A 16,107-nucleotide genomic window follows, 5' to 3' on the forward strand; every position below is an offset into this window, starting at 1 on the left:
TTTCTTATGGTATGCTGCATATCTGGTTGTGTTCTAAGACTGCTGCTGTTTTATGTCTTTCCAAATACTCCTTTAAAAAAAAAGCCAAAACAGCTAATACCTTTCCAAGTTGTTTGAAAATCATTCCTTGTCAATATCATGGTTATTCTGACTATGCAGGGCAGTAAAGCCTTCAAGATAGGATTAGTTCACAGTATTTGTACAAAGGGATATGCACTCTGATTTTACACAGGCATCAGGGGAATATAATAGAACATATCTAATCCTGTCCTAAAGCTAGACATAGGTTCATTGTCAGAGCAAAGCAGCTCTTCTTCCCAAACCAGGTTGAAGTGATGAATCAATGTTATTTTCATGTTCATTATAGATCTCTGAGAGTTCTCTGTCAGTTGGTAGTTGTCAGGTTGTCTGCAACCATCTAGGTCTTGGCTGATGGGGCTTCTTTCAGGTAGTCACGCTTCACAAGGGAGCCCGCTTCACAGATTGACTGATCTAGCAAAGATTTTCCTCTTTTTCTTTTTAGAATTTGACATGCAAAGGTAGCAAGAAATAACTTTAATAGAAAGTTGAAGGGGATGATGTGACTAAAAGACAGTATAATAATAATAATAATAACAACAACAACAGTATTTATATACCGCTTTTCAATGAAAAGTTCACAAATCGGTTTACAGAGAAAATCAGATATCTAATGACTCCCTGTCCCAAACAGGCTCACAATCTAAAAAGATGCAAAAGAACACCAGCAGACAGCCACTAGAAAGACACTGCTGGGGTGAGGAGGGCCAGTTATTCTACTCCTGCTCAATAAAAGAGGAGCACCCACTTTAAAGAGCATCTTACCCAGTTAGCAGGGGTAAATCAGTAAGTTAAGCTTCAAATCAGTAAGTTAAGAATTTCCCCAATTAGCTGCAAGTTAAATAAAAACTTATTAAAAAATAAGTAATAAAATAAAAAAAATAGAATAAAAAATTGTTTAAAATAAACAATTTTTGTTCCGTTTAATTGGTTTTCTTTCAGTTGTAGTCAACGTATCATATTTTAAAAATTATTAATCTACAAGTCCAATATGCTAAATTGCATCCCACTCAGCTTGGGGCATTGGAATTCAGGATTTTCTGGAAAGTATATTTGGCTCATCTATAGAGTTCTTTTGTTGGGGAATTAATAATGCTATGCTTCCCAGATCTTCCTAAAGCATTGATGTTGTGATGAGTGTGTGTAATTAATTCTGTGTGCTTGCTTGGAAGCATTATAGTTTATAATGGGCTAGATGATAAATCATTAGCTTCAACATCTTAGTCACTCTCCTGTTGGGAAGAACGGTATTTAACTGAAACTCATTGCAACAGCACATAAAGTGTTTAGAAAGGGACATGCCATCTGGTGTCTCAGTTCAGTGAAGCGTCACAGTCATAAGTGGTTATTGCTGATTCTTGACTGTTTCACAGTTTTTTAAAGAATGTCTCTCTCTCCGTCTTTAGAAATCCATGAAAGGATTCTTTTTTGCTAAGCTGTATTACGAGGCAAAGGAATATGAACTTGCTAAAAGGTAATGTGTATATATATCTGAATAGATTTTGTTTCCAAAAAAGCATAACTTTAATCAACAGGCAGTTATACTGAGGAAATTACTTGCTTTTTTGGATAGTTAGTTCCTGATACTTTTTTAAAATAAATATATAGCACATTGTGAAATGCTGGTGTTAAGTGGCGGCTTGAAGGTATTCCAGGTTGCTGTCATTGAAATGCTTCTGAAATAACTTTTTTCCAGTTCATATCCTGTATGATGAGTGTGGCTACGTTTACATGAGCCATATTCCTATGCATGAGTATATATTCCATATATCGCTATAAGTAGGATCAATGCTTGATACTGCAGTTCAGTACTTGCTAAAAGCAACTTGGGATTATTAAACCAATATGTAAAAGAGGGGGTTTGTATTCTCTTTTTACAGAAAATCTGTAGAATGCACTGATGTTACTTTGTTCTGTTTAAAGTTGTTAACTTATTGTGTAACTTAATATGCTAATCTTGTGCAGATATATATCTACATACCTTGGTGTTCAAGAGAGAGATCCCAAGGCACACAGATTTTTGGGGCAACTCTACGAAGCTGAAGGCAATGTTCAGAATGCCATTGGCTGTTATAAGGTGAGAAGTGTAATGCTGTCCACTGCCTAGATTACTCTAGAGCAGTGATTTCCAACCACTGTGCTGTGGCTAATTGGTGTGCTGTGAATGGTCCACAGGCGTGTCATGGGAGCTTGGGGACGCTAATTAGTAGTAGGGCCCTTGGGGTGTGAGCCCCCTCCCAGCAGCATGGTGTGCCATGTAAAAAACCAATGATATGCCTTGACAGTTTTAGCACTTTGTTAGTGTACCACAGGGCTTTTCAGACTGGCCTCTGCCCCCTTAAGGCCGGGGGCAGCCTGGAGACAGGGGCTTGGGTCCACTTACCCAAGCCTTCTGCAGCCCCCTGGGGTGCGGGGAGCCAGGCGCGACCTTCTGCAGGGCTCCCCGCATCTGTGAAAGTGAAAGCAGAGTGCAGGGCTCTCCACACCCCAGGGCGGCTGCTGCAGGGACTGGTGAGTGCACCCCAGTCCCTGCAGCCCCCAGCGGCGCGATCCTGGGGATTGCCCCACTGCCCTCCCCCCTGGCTGCCTCCCTCTGCCCCCGCAAGCACTTACAGTGGCTCAAACTCTCCATGAGAGTTTGAAAACCACTGGTGTACCATGTAATGGAAAAGGATTAAAATTGCTGCTTTAGATTTATATGTGTCTGTTGGATCTTATTGAAATGTATATCCTGTAGTAACATGTTCTAAGATGCAGGAAAATATTTTATTGACAACATGGTGAATTTAATTTAATTAATTAATAAATTTAAATTTAAAAAGCTTCTATTTGTTTAATCTAGTCGGTGTTACCAAAAAATGGTGACACTGAAAATTTATAACTCTGTAAAGCATTACCCAGTTGCAGAGCAGCTCCCAAAACTGTCTTAGCAAGCCGTTATCCTGTAGCATTTCACAACCATTCCCACCCACCATTCTCCAGAGAAATCTCCCCTTCCTTCTGCATCTGCCTTTCAAATAATTGATAAGATCGTTTTCGTGGTACTGCAATTGTCTGCTGGTCCCCTATTTTATGATTAGTAGTATCAAAGGCCAGGTGATCTACTTGGATCAATAATTCTGTGTTATGGAAGAAAATCTCTGTTGATCTGACTGTCTTGGGTCCAGAAACTTTGTATTCTTCAAGGCACCCTTACAGTTTCATAAACTAGTTGAATTTTCTTTCCTTTTTCTGGAAAACCTATATCAAAGAGAAAAAGTAGTATGCCAAATCAGTGGAAAACTGTTGAGGCAGTGCTGTCAGAAGGCTAAAGGGAAGAAAACAATGGCATTCATAGTTTTAGAGAAACCATTTTCAACTACTATGCCAAGGCACACTGGTGTGCTGTGAATGGTCTGCAGGTGTGCTGTGGGAGTTTGGTGGAGGGTCATGTATTAGTAGGGCCGTTGGGGGATGTGAGCCCCCTGCTGGCAGTACAGTGTGCCTTGTCAATTGTCAAAAGACTGATGGTGTGCCTTGACCATTTTAGTACCTTGTCAGTGTGCCATGAGACAAAAAAAGGCTGAAAATCATTGTTTTAGAAGCTTGAGAATAGGGGTGGTGGTATTTTTGTTAATTCTTCTACAAGAAACCAAGTATCACATTCACATCATTATTTTGTGATATAGATATTCATTTGAGGATAATGGTTTGTCTAAGGCAATCTAGTGAACTTCATCTGAACTAGGACCAGAACCTGAAATACCCACACCCTAACCTGTCATGTGCAGTTTATGCATCTTGTCCTTAAATATATGTACCTGACTGACATTAAATATAAGACAGTAAAATGTTTTTTTTAATCACTGTTTGTTTCTTTAGTTTCAGCTATTGGGTTATGTTGGTTTATAGTGCAAAGTTACTTTTTATATAAAGTTTTAATTTAGTTTGTTGAATTTTTTGTTTTTCCTTTTTACTGGGACTTTAGCGATCAGTGGAACTGAACCCAACACAGAAAGACCTTGTATTGAAGATCGCAGAACTGCTATGCAATAATGACATTACTGATGGAAGAGCAAAATACTGGGTTGAGAGAGCAGCCAAACTCTTTCCTGGAAGTCCTTCAGTTTTCCATTTGAAAGTACATTTCTTAAATTATTTTTTGTATACTGTGACAGGGTATGATTTAAGTCTGAGTAGATAAATAAAAACTTTGAACTAGAATTATACATGAAATCAGCAGAATGAAAAGTTAAGTTTGACAGGCATATACTGGTAGTTCTGTTAATCTATATTTTGAGAATCCTCATTTCAAATATGGGAATCAGGTAATTATTCTCTTGTTTCTAAATGCTTAATTTAAAAAACAAAAATAGAAAATATACTGAATCGGCTTCAAAATCTACCAGTTTTCAAGCTAACCTTTCCCTTTGTATAGTTTTTAGAGACAATCAGAATTGCTTAACTCTTCAATAACATTTTAAAAGCTTTCTTTAAAGATCATTACAACTCTTAACTTGTCTTTATTTTAACCATAGGAGCGTCTGTTGGATTGTAAAAGTGAAGATGGATGGAATCAGCTCTTTGACTTGATCCAGTCAGAATTGTATTCTAGGCCAGATGATATATATGTTAACATCAGACTAGTAAAGCTATACACATCAAATAAAAGATTCAAAGATGCTGTGGCACATTGTCGGGAAGCAGAGAAGAAAATATCTTTGCACTCAAGCTTGGAATGGTGCTTGTGTGTTGTACAGACGCTTGAGGTTTGTTCAGTTATGTTTATCAAGTTATATCCCATAACTTTTTTCATAGGAAGTGTTACACCAGGGTCAGCATTAGAATTCAGGGTTACAGACCTGTAAGCTTAGACTTATAGCAAAATTACTTTAAAAGAGGAATTTTCCTCAATAAATAATGTAAATATGGTTTAATGTGGACTGCATGTACATCATACCTACCATTGGACTTAACAGGGAAGTGTATCTCATAAGTAACAATGGCATAAGGTTGGGAGGAGACATGTAGTCTGAACACGTATAGTGCTCCCCCCCCCCCATGTTGAAAACTTTTTGTCAGGCAGCAAATTGGAGAAGGCAGTCAGTCGGCACCACCTACTATCTTCCCCAGGCTGCCTCCTCTATGGAATCCAGACACTTCTCACACTATAGCATACAAGAGGGGAATGGATTTATATCTCTCTCTCAAAGTTCAGTGCTGCTGCTACCTACTCTTCCTTCTAGGAGCCCAGCATGGCCATTAGAGGAAGCAGTGGTGGCACTGGATGCTGAGGGGAGAGAGAAGCCTTTCTCTTCCTTGTCACCCAGAGCTGTGGCCACTATCTCTAATGACTGGCGGAGAGAATGCTGGAAGCTATATTAGCAGCTGTGATGCTGGATGCCAAGGGAGAGAGGTAAACGGGGAGAGGCTTAAGACCTGTAGTATGGACAACCTCTTTTCAGGTTCAGGGTAAGAGGCTCTGAGCATCAAGTAGATTGACATATACCACCAATTGGGTTGTGCTCTTGAAAGCCAATGAACTTCTGTGTAATGGTGGAGAACTTCATGTTTTAGATGTCATAACATGGTGACAATTGTATGTTATCTGTGTTAAGTAGCATCCCACATCTCCCTCTGCTTGTTTGAAGTGAGACAATACCTACATAACATAATTTGACATAAAAAGCCATTTTCACAAAGCCAAAGAAACAGGCAGAAAATTAAAGAAAAAATCACTTTTGTTGCACCCGGTTTACCGAACTCCTGAAGGCCTCAGGTTAACCTGCCATAAACTGTGTACGTGATGAGGATTTTTACTTTTAGTGGAAGGTAAAAGAATGTTCAATCTTTTTATTTGGGATTGAGAACAGCAGAGAATGAGTTAACAAAGCTCAGTTTGGCCTTGCAGATTACAATATGTTGGAGATCTGATGACTGAACCCTATCGCACTGGCTAATGAAACCATGACTTTTCAATGATGTTTTCTAGGAGTATCTGGAATCTGCACAGGACTCTGAATCTGACAAAACTAGTTGGGGAAGAACTCATTGTGATCTCCTGTTGGCTTATTGCAATCTAGTTGTAATGACACTTTCTAACAGAAGTGTAGATGAAAGCAGAGAATCCCTTGAAAGGTATTTATATTCTCTTGTATTCAAAAATACAAGGTATTTTTGTATAATATGGAGGTCCTTTAACTATGACTTTTTTTGACAAGAAAGCATCTAGTGTCTTGCATTATGTCTGCACCAAAGTCCCTCTGTTCAGTTGAATTTTTTAATTTCATCCTGTTTTTTCCTGTGTTGCTCCTGTGTTGCAAGTTTGTATGCAGTGTAAAGTGTAGTAGAGGAACAATAAAGTACAAAAGAGTTGATGAACAAGTTCTTATGTGTACAAACTTGCTGTTTGGGTGAGCTGTGTGTGTATTTTGTAACACTGTATTCATTTCTGAAACTGTTACTGACAAGCATCTGTCTTGTAGCTTTGATTGTGCGCTTCATTCAGTGAAACAGCATACAGCTGGAAGTGATGAGCTGTCTGTGACCTTCCTGGAAATGAGAGGCCACTTCTACATGCATGCTGGAACTCTTCTATTGAAAATGGCACAGCAGAGTGAGGTGCATTGGAGAGCTGTTTCTGAATTAGCAGCGTTGTGTTATCTTATAGCTTTTCAGGTAAGCTGCTTTCAGACATGTGTTGTCTTCCACATGCTTTCATTTGATTACACTATTCATCCTGTAGGCTTTTCTGTTTAAAGAGCAAAGAAATGTTTCCAAATGTTCATACTGTAGAGCAAGTATATCCAAACTTTTTGGCAGGAGGGCCACATCAACTCTGATACTGTGTCAGGGGCCGGGGAAAAAAAGAATTAATTTACACTTAAAATTTGAATAAATTTACATAAATGCATATATTAGAGATGGAACTTGTATGAATGAAGGTCTTGCAGTAGCTCAAGGCCTGTAAAAGGCCTTGCACAGAGCAAGGCCAACCTTTCTCTTGCTGCTGCTGCATCACAGACATGAAACAGCAAGCAATGGAAGGAGCCCTCGTTCCACAGCTCATGTGAAAGGTCATACAGCCACCCTCATGCTGACAGCAGTTGCTTCGGGTCAGTCTGGGCTCCAGCAAGTCTCCAGAGGGCCAGAGACTGGATTGGGGGTCCCTGAAGGCAGCAAATGGCCCCCAGGCTGGGGTTTGGGCACCCCTGCTGTAGAGGTTTGAAACATACAATACTCCTACATACTCTTAACAGCATCATTCTGCTGCTTTAAACAGATGCTGTAGAAAATTGAAGTTGGGCTCTGTGTGAAATCTATGTTTATCATCAGGATAAGGGATCCTGTGTTTCGAGTTAACTCCATATTCATTCTTTTTTTTTTATCAGCTATGGCAGTGGTTTCGAAACTTTTTCAACAGCTGGCTCCCTTGACCTACTGGGCAATTGACTGCAGCTCCCCATTTAGGGCTACAATCTTGTACATTGTATAGGGCGGCTGGTGTTTTGCAAGGATTCTGTGGCTCCCCTGGCTGGTTTCCACTGGTCACCGGGGAGCCATGACTCGCAGTTTGTGACCCACTGTGTAAGGGGTAATGACCTTAAGCTAGTCATGTAAAGCCCTTCTAAGCTTTTTTAGGTTTCAAAAGGTGGGAGGAAAAATGCATGTTCAGATTGGCATCCTTTTCATTATGCTTGGGTGTTTTCCCAATTGGGAGAACACAGTGATGCATTATACCTGCTGCCTCTGTTCATACAACTTATCTCTTGGCACACCTAGCAGAAATTCTGACTGTGTTGGCATTCCTGTAGCATGTTGGATTTACAGCTGGAACTGCTGGGCTGCTTTTCATTAGTCATTGCTGGATCTCTTTATCTCCTTATGCCACCAATAAATTACATTTTAGCAATGTTGGTTATAAATTTTAATGTAATATTAAAAGTTGTAATAAGAAAATTTATGACTGTATTATACACCAGAGTTACGTGGCATACAGAAAAATGAATTTTATTCTTAATAGACATAGCGTTGCTAGCACTCTTTTATTTGTTGCAGAGACAAATCTTTTATTTCTCTGATTTCTGTCAGGTTCCTAAACCAAAGTCAAAACTAATCAAAGGAAATCAAGCTGAACAAGAGAAGTTGGAAATGTTAGCCTGTGACCGACAGAGCCAATCTGGTAATAAGAATAAATACTGCAATTCATTTTAAAATCAAAGCTGTTGGCATTTAGTAGCTACTTGCAAGCATTGTATAAAGATTTCAAGACTTAAAATTAACACATCCTGCGTAGTATATGACTAAGAATTTGAAGGACAGCTTGGCTATGGTGACCCATGCCCTGGTAACCATACCTTTGTATTAGATTACTGCAACATGTTGTATGTGGTGCTGCTTTGTAGACTATCCAGAAACTGCAATTAGTGCAGAATGAGGCTGCTTGTGTGGTAGCAGGGAGTCGGTTCGACTCATTCAGACTACTGTTCCAGCAGCTATGCTGGCTGCCAGTTAATTTCTGGGCACAATTCTAGTTCTGACTTTTAAGGTTTCTTATACCTCAGGACCAGGGTATTTGAGGGACTGCCTCCTTCCATGTAATCTGACCCATCCTCTGTGGTCATCAGAAGCAGCCCTTTTAACCATGCTGACATTGATGGAGGTGAGGGAGATAGTGGCGAAGAACAAGGCTTTCTTGGTGATGATGCCCCAGTTGTGGAATTTCCTCTCCTTGGAATTGAGAATGGCTCCCACCTTGGAAATCCTTTCAGTGGGGTCTTGAGACCTCTTTATTCAGAATGGCATTTGATAGCTGATATGATGGACTGGTGTTTTATTCAAATGTAATTTTTAGTTTTATTTATCCAGTTTAGTGAAGTTTTTCTCTTTATTATTTTTGTTTTTAATTTTTTATATTGTGATATACTAATTTTGTAAGTTGCTTTGATTGCCCTTACTGGGAGAGAGGTAGGGTAGAAATTCCACAAGTGAATAAATAAGTAACTTGGGTTTGTAAATGGGTGTAACGTTGGCGATCCCAAGATAAAACATACTCTCTCAGCTCACGTCATGGAGTACTATATGTTGATCATGTTTAATCTTGCAAATATTTCTTGCAAACGTTTAATCTCGCAAATGTAATAATAAGTTTCTATTATTGTAGTTGATAGTGTGTGTGTTTCCATTTCAGGACACATGCTGCTAAACCTAAGCCATGGAAAACAGGATTTCATCAAAGAGATTGTTGAATCATTTGCAAACAAAAGTGGGCTATCTGCCTTGTTTGATGCACTTTTTGGAAGTGGTGGTTGTCGCGAGAACTCGTTCCTTGGCACAGACAATATCCAAAACGTTGGTGTACAAATACCAGAATATGCAGAACTAACTAGATATGACATTGGTAAGAAGTTTGGGTTCAGAATACTGTGTTTTCACATGTCTTTCATTGTATACATTGTATATTATCTAAATCTTATGCGTTAATTACACAATGTGAAACATCCAAAATTAAAAACACTGGAACAAGCAGTTGTGTAGCAACTCTGTAGCAAAGGAAAGATTATTTAACTCCATTTTTTCCAAGTAATACTTTTAGTCCATACATATAGGTATATTGTTATAATGCTTCAAGTTGTTTATGCACTTATGATGCTGAATCTCTGTAAAATGTGTTAGATTATGATGAGATGGCAGATTATGGCGATATAGCAGAGTGTATAGTTTTGTTTCTGTTTTCCCTTGCAATGTGACATTTGTTGCCAAATGTCTTCTAAACAAGCACCTGGCAGATGTATGCATCTAACTAGTTTTCTGCTTTGTGCTTTGCACTCAGAGTATGCGAACTAAGATTCTTAGTTGTCAAGGTCTAAAATGGGATGATCAAGACTTAGGCTTTGAATGGGCAAAAGCTGTAATTATGTAACAAAATTGTATCTTTGGAAGTCTGTCAGTTCTTTGCTTGTGTTTAGGTGCCATTAGGGTGCACAGCGGTAGTCTCCAGCACCTCACATGGCTTGGTCTGCAGTGGAATTCTCTCTCAGCTTTGCAAGGAATTCGCAAATGGTTAAAGCAGCTTTTTCATTTGGCTCAAGAAACATCACGAATTGAGATCAATGCTCCTGAATCAATCTGCATGTTGGATCTTGAAGTAAGAAAACAATTTAAGCATCACATATAATATACTCAACATAGTATAATATAAATCTGTATGACTTTAATGTTTGTCTTTGCAGGTATTTCTGCTTGGAGTGATATTCACCAGTCATTTACAATTACAAGGGAAATCCAACATCCCATACAGTATACACCAACCTCGATTCCTGCCACTGCCAGTATACAAACAACTCTGTACTGAAAGGCAGAAGGCCTGGTGGGATGCTGTTTATAATCTTGTTAACAAACGAGCTGTGTATGTATGACTATTACTTTGTTCTGTGTATTATACTTGCAGATTTCATGCCTATGACCTTTTTATTTCTTGAGTGATGCAATAAAGGGACCCCATGGTCTTATTGCAGTATTGATGTTTAGTGTGAGATTGGCTTATACAGCCTTTATTCTATATGTTACATGAGATTTCCTGGGCCAAATTCTAGCACCTATTGTAGGGGTAATCTGACCAGGTATTCTGAATAACGTACAGTTGACATGTGTTCTCCGTAAATCTCTTTTCAGATCTGGAACAGCAGCAAAAGTGAGACTCCTAGTTCAGCATGAAATAGGCATTCTCAGGATCTTAGGGAAACATGGTCTTCAACCAGGTCTGATTGTACACTGGGCTAAAAGTCTCCTTAAAACAGTAAGTAGGCAAATAACTTTTATAGATAATGACAGGTCTACAGCTTAATTTCTTGAAATTAAGCAGTCTACACGCAGTCTACTTTTAAAATTGAAGCTATCTAAACTTCAACCAGGAAAACAAGATTGGAATATAAATGCCATGGTTGTCCTTTCTAAGGCTGTAAAAACCAGAGCCCAATCCTAACTCAAAGATCGGCTGGCGCAGTGGTCCCACATCAGCAGAGGGTGTCGCAAATGTGCCTTAAGGCATGTCACAACATCCAGAGAGTAGGCAGTGCTGATGGGGAGGCCTACGCCACTCCACTGAAACTGCATTCAGTCCTCTGGTCACCAGCGGAGATAAGGTTTGTGCGTGGTGGTGTGGGGAAGGGGCATTTTGGGGAGTGGAGGGCAGAACGGGGGGTGAATCAAGCCCAGGAGGTATGGGATCAGCGGAGCAGACTTCCACTGTATCCTACAGGCCAGCTGGCATTGCATTGAGCTGCCCTGACTTCCATCAGCCTAATAGCTGTTGGAGATCTGAGTAGCCCCATAGAGCAGGCTGGGGAAAAATATCACTTTACTCCGAGGAGACTTCCAGTCTGTTCCAAAGCTGTATTGGATGCAACGGAGGCCATGCAGGTTAGAACTTCTAACTTCTGCAGGTTAGAATTGGACTACCTGTTTTCTTTTTAATAAACATCTAGATAAGTCAACAGAGGTTCCTGTGGCTTTCAAAGAGCAAAACAGACTTGTGTATCCATAACTTAGCTGGAATTCTGAATCTTAAATAGAAAAATGTGAAACTGCCAGCAGGGCTTTAATATTTGACAACTTTGTGAAATTAAGATATTAACCCTAATTGTGTTTCATAGGGCTGTAGCCTTAATTCCTTCTATGATCAAAGGGAATACATTGGACGAAGTGTGTATTATTGGAAGAAAGTTTTGCCAATGCTTGAGATGATTAAGAAAAAGAAAAGTATTCCTGAACCAATTGATCCCTTGTTCAGGCACTTTCACAGTGAAGATATTCAGGTAATCAAAAATTACTGATTGAATACTGAGGTGAAAATTACAGAAATTCTCTCTTCTAGGGAGATGCAGAATTTTTCCTGTGGTGGTTTTTCCTATATCAAATGCTTTTGAATCTTCTAGTAGGGAAACCATGGGCCAGAAGTGAAGAGATGGTTGGTCTGTCCTATTTAGATAGGCCAGAGTGAGCTTATTTTTCTTCTGAATTCAAGTACTTAGGCTGCACTCCTACAAGTACTTTTACCTGAGAGGTATTCCTTTTGAACACTGTGAGGTTTATTCAGAAATAAATCCCACATATATAGACTTGCTGTCAGTCTGTTGGGATGTTTAGATCACATGCAGTGCAATATTTATTCTATAAATTCTGTTATGTTCAGGGGGTTTGCTCCAAGGCAGTGTCCATAATTTTGGAGTTCTCGTCACATAACTAGGAAATCCGATTGTTGGAATTGGGAAGTACTAGTTGTATCTACTTACTAAGGAATTCTGAAATAACTTTCAAGGATTTATATTTTGTAAAACATTCTTTATTAAGAAATAGCATTATGTAACCAAATGATTGAGAAATTGCTTTCTTTTTTTAGCCTTCTCAGGTTGAGGAATATGAAGAGGAAGCACACATAGCATTTGCTATGCTGGATGCTGTTGATGGAAAAACAGATGATGCTATGCAAGCATTTGAATCTATTAAAAATGTTGTTTCGTATTGGAATCTTGCTCTGGTAAGTGCTAAATTTCTTCAGATGATTGTCTTCCTCTTTCCTTAACTCTTGAAAGCTGCATTCATGGCTGACTCCTTTTCTTGGTTAGATTTTCCAGAGGAAGGCTGAAGAAATGGAGAATGATGGCCTATCACAAGAAGAACAAGAAGAATGTAGAAATTATCTAAAGAAGAGCAAAGATTATCTCCTAAAGATAATTGATGAAAGTTGCACAGATGCTTCAGTGATTGAAAAGGTTCATGATTTAAAAAAATATTCCTAGAAAAACCTGCATAATGAAAGTGTGACTTATGAATGGAATTTCTGATTAATATGAAAGCTACCAGAAAATCATTGAATTTAGTAACTGTACATCAAATATTTGAGGGCGAGAGTAGAAGGTAGTTTAGGAGCAAGCAAGACTTCTGTATAAAACTCTCTTAATTGTAATGTCCATTTCATATGAGAGAATTCTGTAACGTGGAAGGGAGCCAGTGTGGTATAATGAGTAAATTGTTGGACTAGGATTGGGGGACCTAGTTTTGCCCTCCGTTGGCCATGAAGCTGTCTTGGTGACCTCAGGCAAGTCGTGTGCTCTCGACCTAGCCTACAACATGGGATCATAGTAAAGATAAGTATGGATGAGGATTCTAGGTGCTAGAATTTTTTTAGTGCTACCCCAAGCTTCTTGGAAGTTGGGTAGGATAAGAATATAAAATAAGACTTCTGAAATCCAGTGATGTTTAAGCAAAGGCCATGCATGTGATTACCAACTTAATTGTATATAGTTGAACAGCATCTAAAACCGCATATACTTTGTAATTTTGTTTCAGTTACCTGTATCTATAGAAACAGTAAAGGAGATGCTGGAATGTGTAATGCAAGAACTTGGGGACAATGGTGAAGAAAGGAGTCCTTCCTTAAACAATGATCTCAGCCGACCAGCAGAAATGGAACTTAAACATTCTACCCCATCGCCCACAAAATTCTCACTATCACCAAGTAAAAGCTACAAGGTATAGCAAACAAGTATATTTGAAAACGGTATTTTATCTTAGTTAATCTGTACTCTAAACACTGCGCAATTGTTTTTCCAGTTCTCTCCCAAAACACCTCCTCGCTGGGCAGAGGATCAGAAATCTCTACTTCAAATTCTCTGTCAGCAAGTAGAATCTATTAAGGTAAATAAAACTGATTACTACACTGTTGTGATCCAATACTAGAGGTCAGAGAGGTGGCTTTTCCAACCGCTGGTATCAAGTAAACTGTTACAGCCTATAATTGATTATAGTAAAATCTCACAGTAGTCACATTTGTGGTTTTGTTGTACATATGACTTAAACTAGACAAACTTTAAAGTGGGGTCCAAGAGATTACCCTCAGTCAATCCTATTATGAATATAGTAATTCTTGGGAGTATGGAAAAGAGCTTTCAGAAAACACTGTGTATCAGTATTCTAGTTAAGGCTACTTAGAGAATTTATGCATTAATGCATAAATTCTCTAACAATGCAGTCCTGTTCTTCTCTCCCTTCCCACGCTGGGTGTACTAGCACCTAAATGGATACTACTGCATTGGGGGGGGGGGGGAGTTGCAAAGGCCTCCTGGATAAGGCTGAGGTTTTCAAACTCTCCCGGAGTTTGAAACCCGCAGGAAGTTCTTGCAGGGGAGGGAGGCAGCAGGGGGAAGCAGTGATGCGATCCCCAGGATTGCACTGCTCGGGGTGCTGCAGGGACTGGGGTGCACTCACCTGCTATAAGGCAGTTAGCACTGTCAGAACACTTTTTCCACTAGCGATGAAGCCTGATAGGATTGGACTGTAAGTGTATCTGTCAATTCGGTTAAAGTTATTTTCATAATGGTGTTACAGAAAGCAGTAGAACCTTGTAACAAGGCAACCTACATTGATGAAGTTCCTCTACTTCCCTTCCTTCCAATACCAACAAGAGATAGCAATCTTCTCTCTCAATTGAAAAAGAAATAACTGAGACCTTTAATTGAGAGAGAAGATTGCTATCTCTTGTATGGATTTTTCCACTGAAACAAATACTAACAAGGAATATACCTTTTGGCATTTTGTATTCAGAAGATTTTAACTCTAGAAGGGTGATGAGATTAAATATAGAAGCCAACCTTCTCACTCCCTCTTTGGCCCATTGGCTCTGTACACACACCCCAAACCCTCTGGAAGGTTGGGGGACCCTTAAAAGCAGTATTCTGTGGTCCATTCAGGGTTTCCAGGGAGACTGGCAAAAAGCAACTCTTCTCTCTGCCCCAACATTAACAGAACTGCCTTCTATTTGTAGATGAGAGCATTGGTATACAACCTTGAACTTGGCATGTTTAGAAAAGTGATTTGATCACTAGAACTGCAGTTTACACTTTTAATCCTCTATTAAGTCAGTTTGAGGTAGTCCTGGTTTTCTAATTATCCTGTGTGTGTGTCTGGTGGTTTGGTCACATTTTCAGAATAGTTAAAGCAGAAGCTTTGTTAGCTTAACTTCGTCCATGCAAATTTGTATTAAGAATAATAGTTTTGTAATATATAATTAATAAATTATTATACTACTACATATTCACTTATATAATATTACAAGCTACTAGATTATGCTATTGGATAATAAATCTAATTATTGTAGACATTAGAATAAAATAATAAAGAAAGATCATGATGTATGGATCTTTTCCTTCCAGTTCTATTGAAGGAATATCATGATGGGAGTATGTTGGGTATAAAGGTGTGTAACATTCTGTCTTCTCATTAATAGAATGAGATGCAAGAGATGAAACTTAACAATTCCAACACAAACCTATCGCATCGATGGCCTGCTGAAACCTATGCAACAGATACTATGTCAGATGGCTATCAAGGAACACAGAACTTTCATGGAGCACCATTAACTGGTAACTATGGGGTGAAATTGAGGTCTCAAGCTGATTTTTGTGTGGAGATTGATGTGATGCAGGCTGATTATTTTTGAAAAATATTAAATTGGTAATAGGATTCCTAAGGCAATTTTTATTAACCCATTTCTGCCCAGCCCACAGGTGTACACATTTGATCCCTATTGTGTACATGCAACGTTGGGCAGAAATGGCTTAATGAGGCCTTCTTGAGAGAGAACGTTTGTTTTTTAAGACATTTAAGTTCAAAGGCATTTAAGTTTAATATTTTCAAAAACGTTAGTTACAAAGCCTGTAAGTTCAAGATCTGATGTAAAACTTGTCACAAGTGTTAAGAGAAGTTTGTCATCAGTCACATCGCTATATAATGATATACCAGAACTGCTCAAAAATGTGTTGGTTTGGGATGCCTGTCAGTGTGCATAATCTAACCATTATCTTTTATATGTTCAGTTGCTACAACAGGTCCCTCAGTCTACTACAATCCATCACCAGCTTATAATTCCCAATATCTTCTACGAACAGCAGCCACCAGTGTGACTCCTCCAAAGGTAACCATAGCTGATGCAGCTGCATTTTTGTACTTAGTCACAGGGAATAGGTATGTAAGCTGTTAACTACTTAATCT

At 39.0% G+C, this 16,107-nt stretch overlaps 1 protein-coding gene across 2 annotated transcripts in view; it reads left to right on the top strand.

Annotated features, from left to right (window-relative positions):
- Positions 1 to 16,107, top strand: part of LOC136644969 (E3 SUMO-protein ligase RanBP2-like) — a 39,781-nt gene that overhangs the window by 1,958 nt on the left and 21,716 nt on the right. For both annotated transcript variants that reach the window (XM_066621224.1, XM_066621225.1), the window contains exons 2-19: positions 1,485 to 1,552; positions 2,044 to 2,155; positions 4,046 to 4,198; positions 4,596 to 4,826; positions 6,050 to 6,195; positions 6,543 to 6,735; positions 8,149 to 8,239; positions 9,248 to 9,457; positions 10,026 to 10,204; positions 10,290 to 10,465; positions 10,732 to 10,855; positions 11,712 to 11,873; positions 12,458 to 12,595; positions 12,684 to 12,830; positions 13,408 to 13,590; positions 13,672 to 13,755; positions 15,344 to 15,479; positions 15,933 to 16,030. In XM_066621224.1, coding sequence (XP_066477321.1) covers positions 1,485 to 1,552; positions 2,044 to 2,155; positions 4,046 to 4,198; positions 4,596 to 4,826; positions 6,050 to 6,195; positions 6,543 to 6,735; positions 8,149 to 8,239; positions 9,248 to 9,457; positions 10,026 to 10,204; positions 10,290 to 10,465; positions 10,732 to 10,855; positions 11,712 to 11,873; positions 12,458 to 12,595; positions 12,684 to 12,830; positions 13,408 to 13,590; positions 13,672 to 13,755; positions 15,344 to 15,479; positions 15,933 to 16,030 — 2,631 coding nt within the window. The remainder of the gene's footprint in view (positions 1 to 1,484; positions 1,553 to 2,043; positions 2,156 to 4,045; positions 4,199 to 4,595; positions 4,827 to 6,049; positions 6,196 to 6,542; positions 6,736 to 8,148; positions 8,240 to 9,247; positions 9,458 to 10,025; positions 10,205 to 10,289; positions 10,466 to 10,731; positions 10,856 to 11,711; positions 11,874 to 12,457; positions 12,596 to 12,683; positions 12,831 to 13,407; positions 13,591 to 13,671; positions 13,756 to 15,343; positions 15,480 to 15,932; positions 16,031 to 16,107) is intronic.

Source organism: Tiliqua scincoides, chromosome 3, assembly GCF_035046505.1.
Source record: "Tiliqua scincoides isolate rTilSci1 chromosome 3, rTilSci1.hap2, whole genome shotgun sequence".
Lineage (NCBI taxonomy): Eukaryota > Metazoa > Chordata > Lepidosauria > Squamata > Scincidae > Tiliqua > Tiliqua scincoides.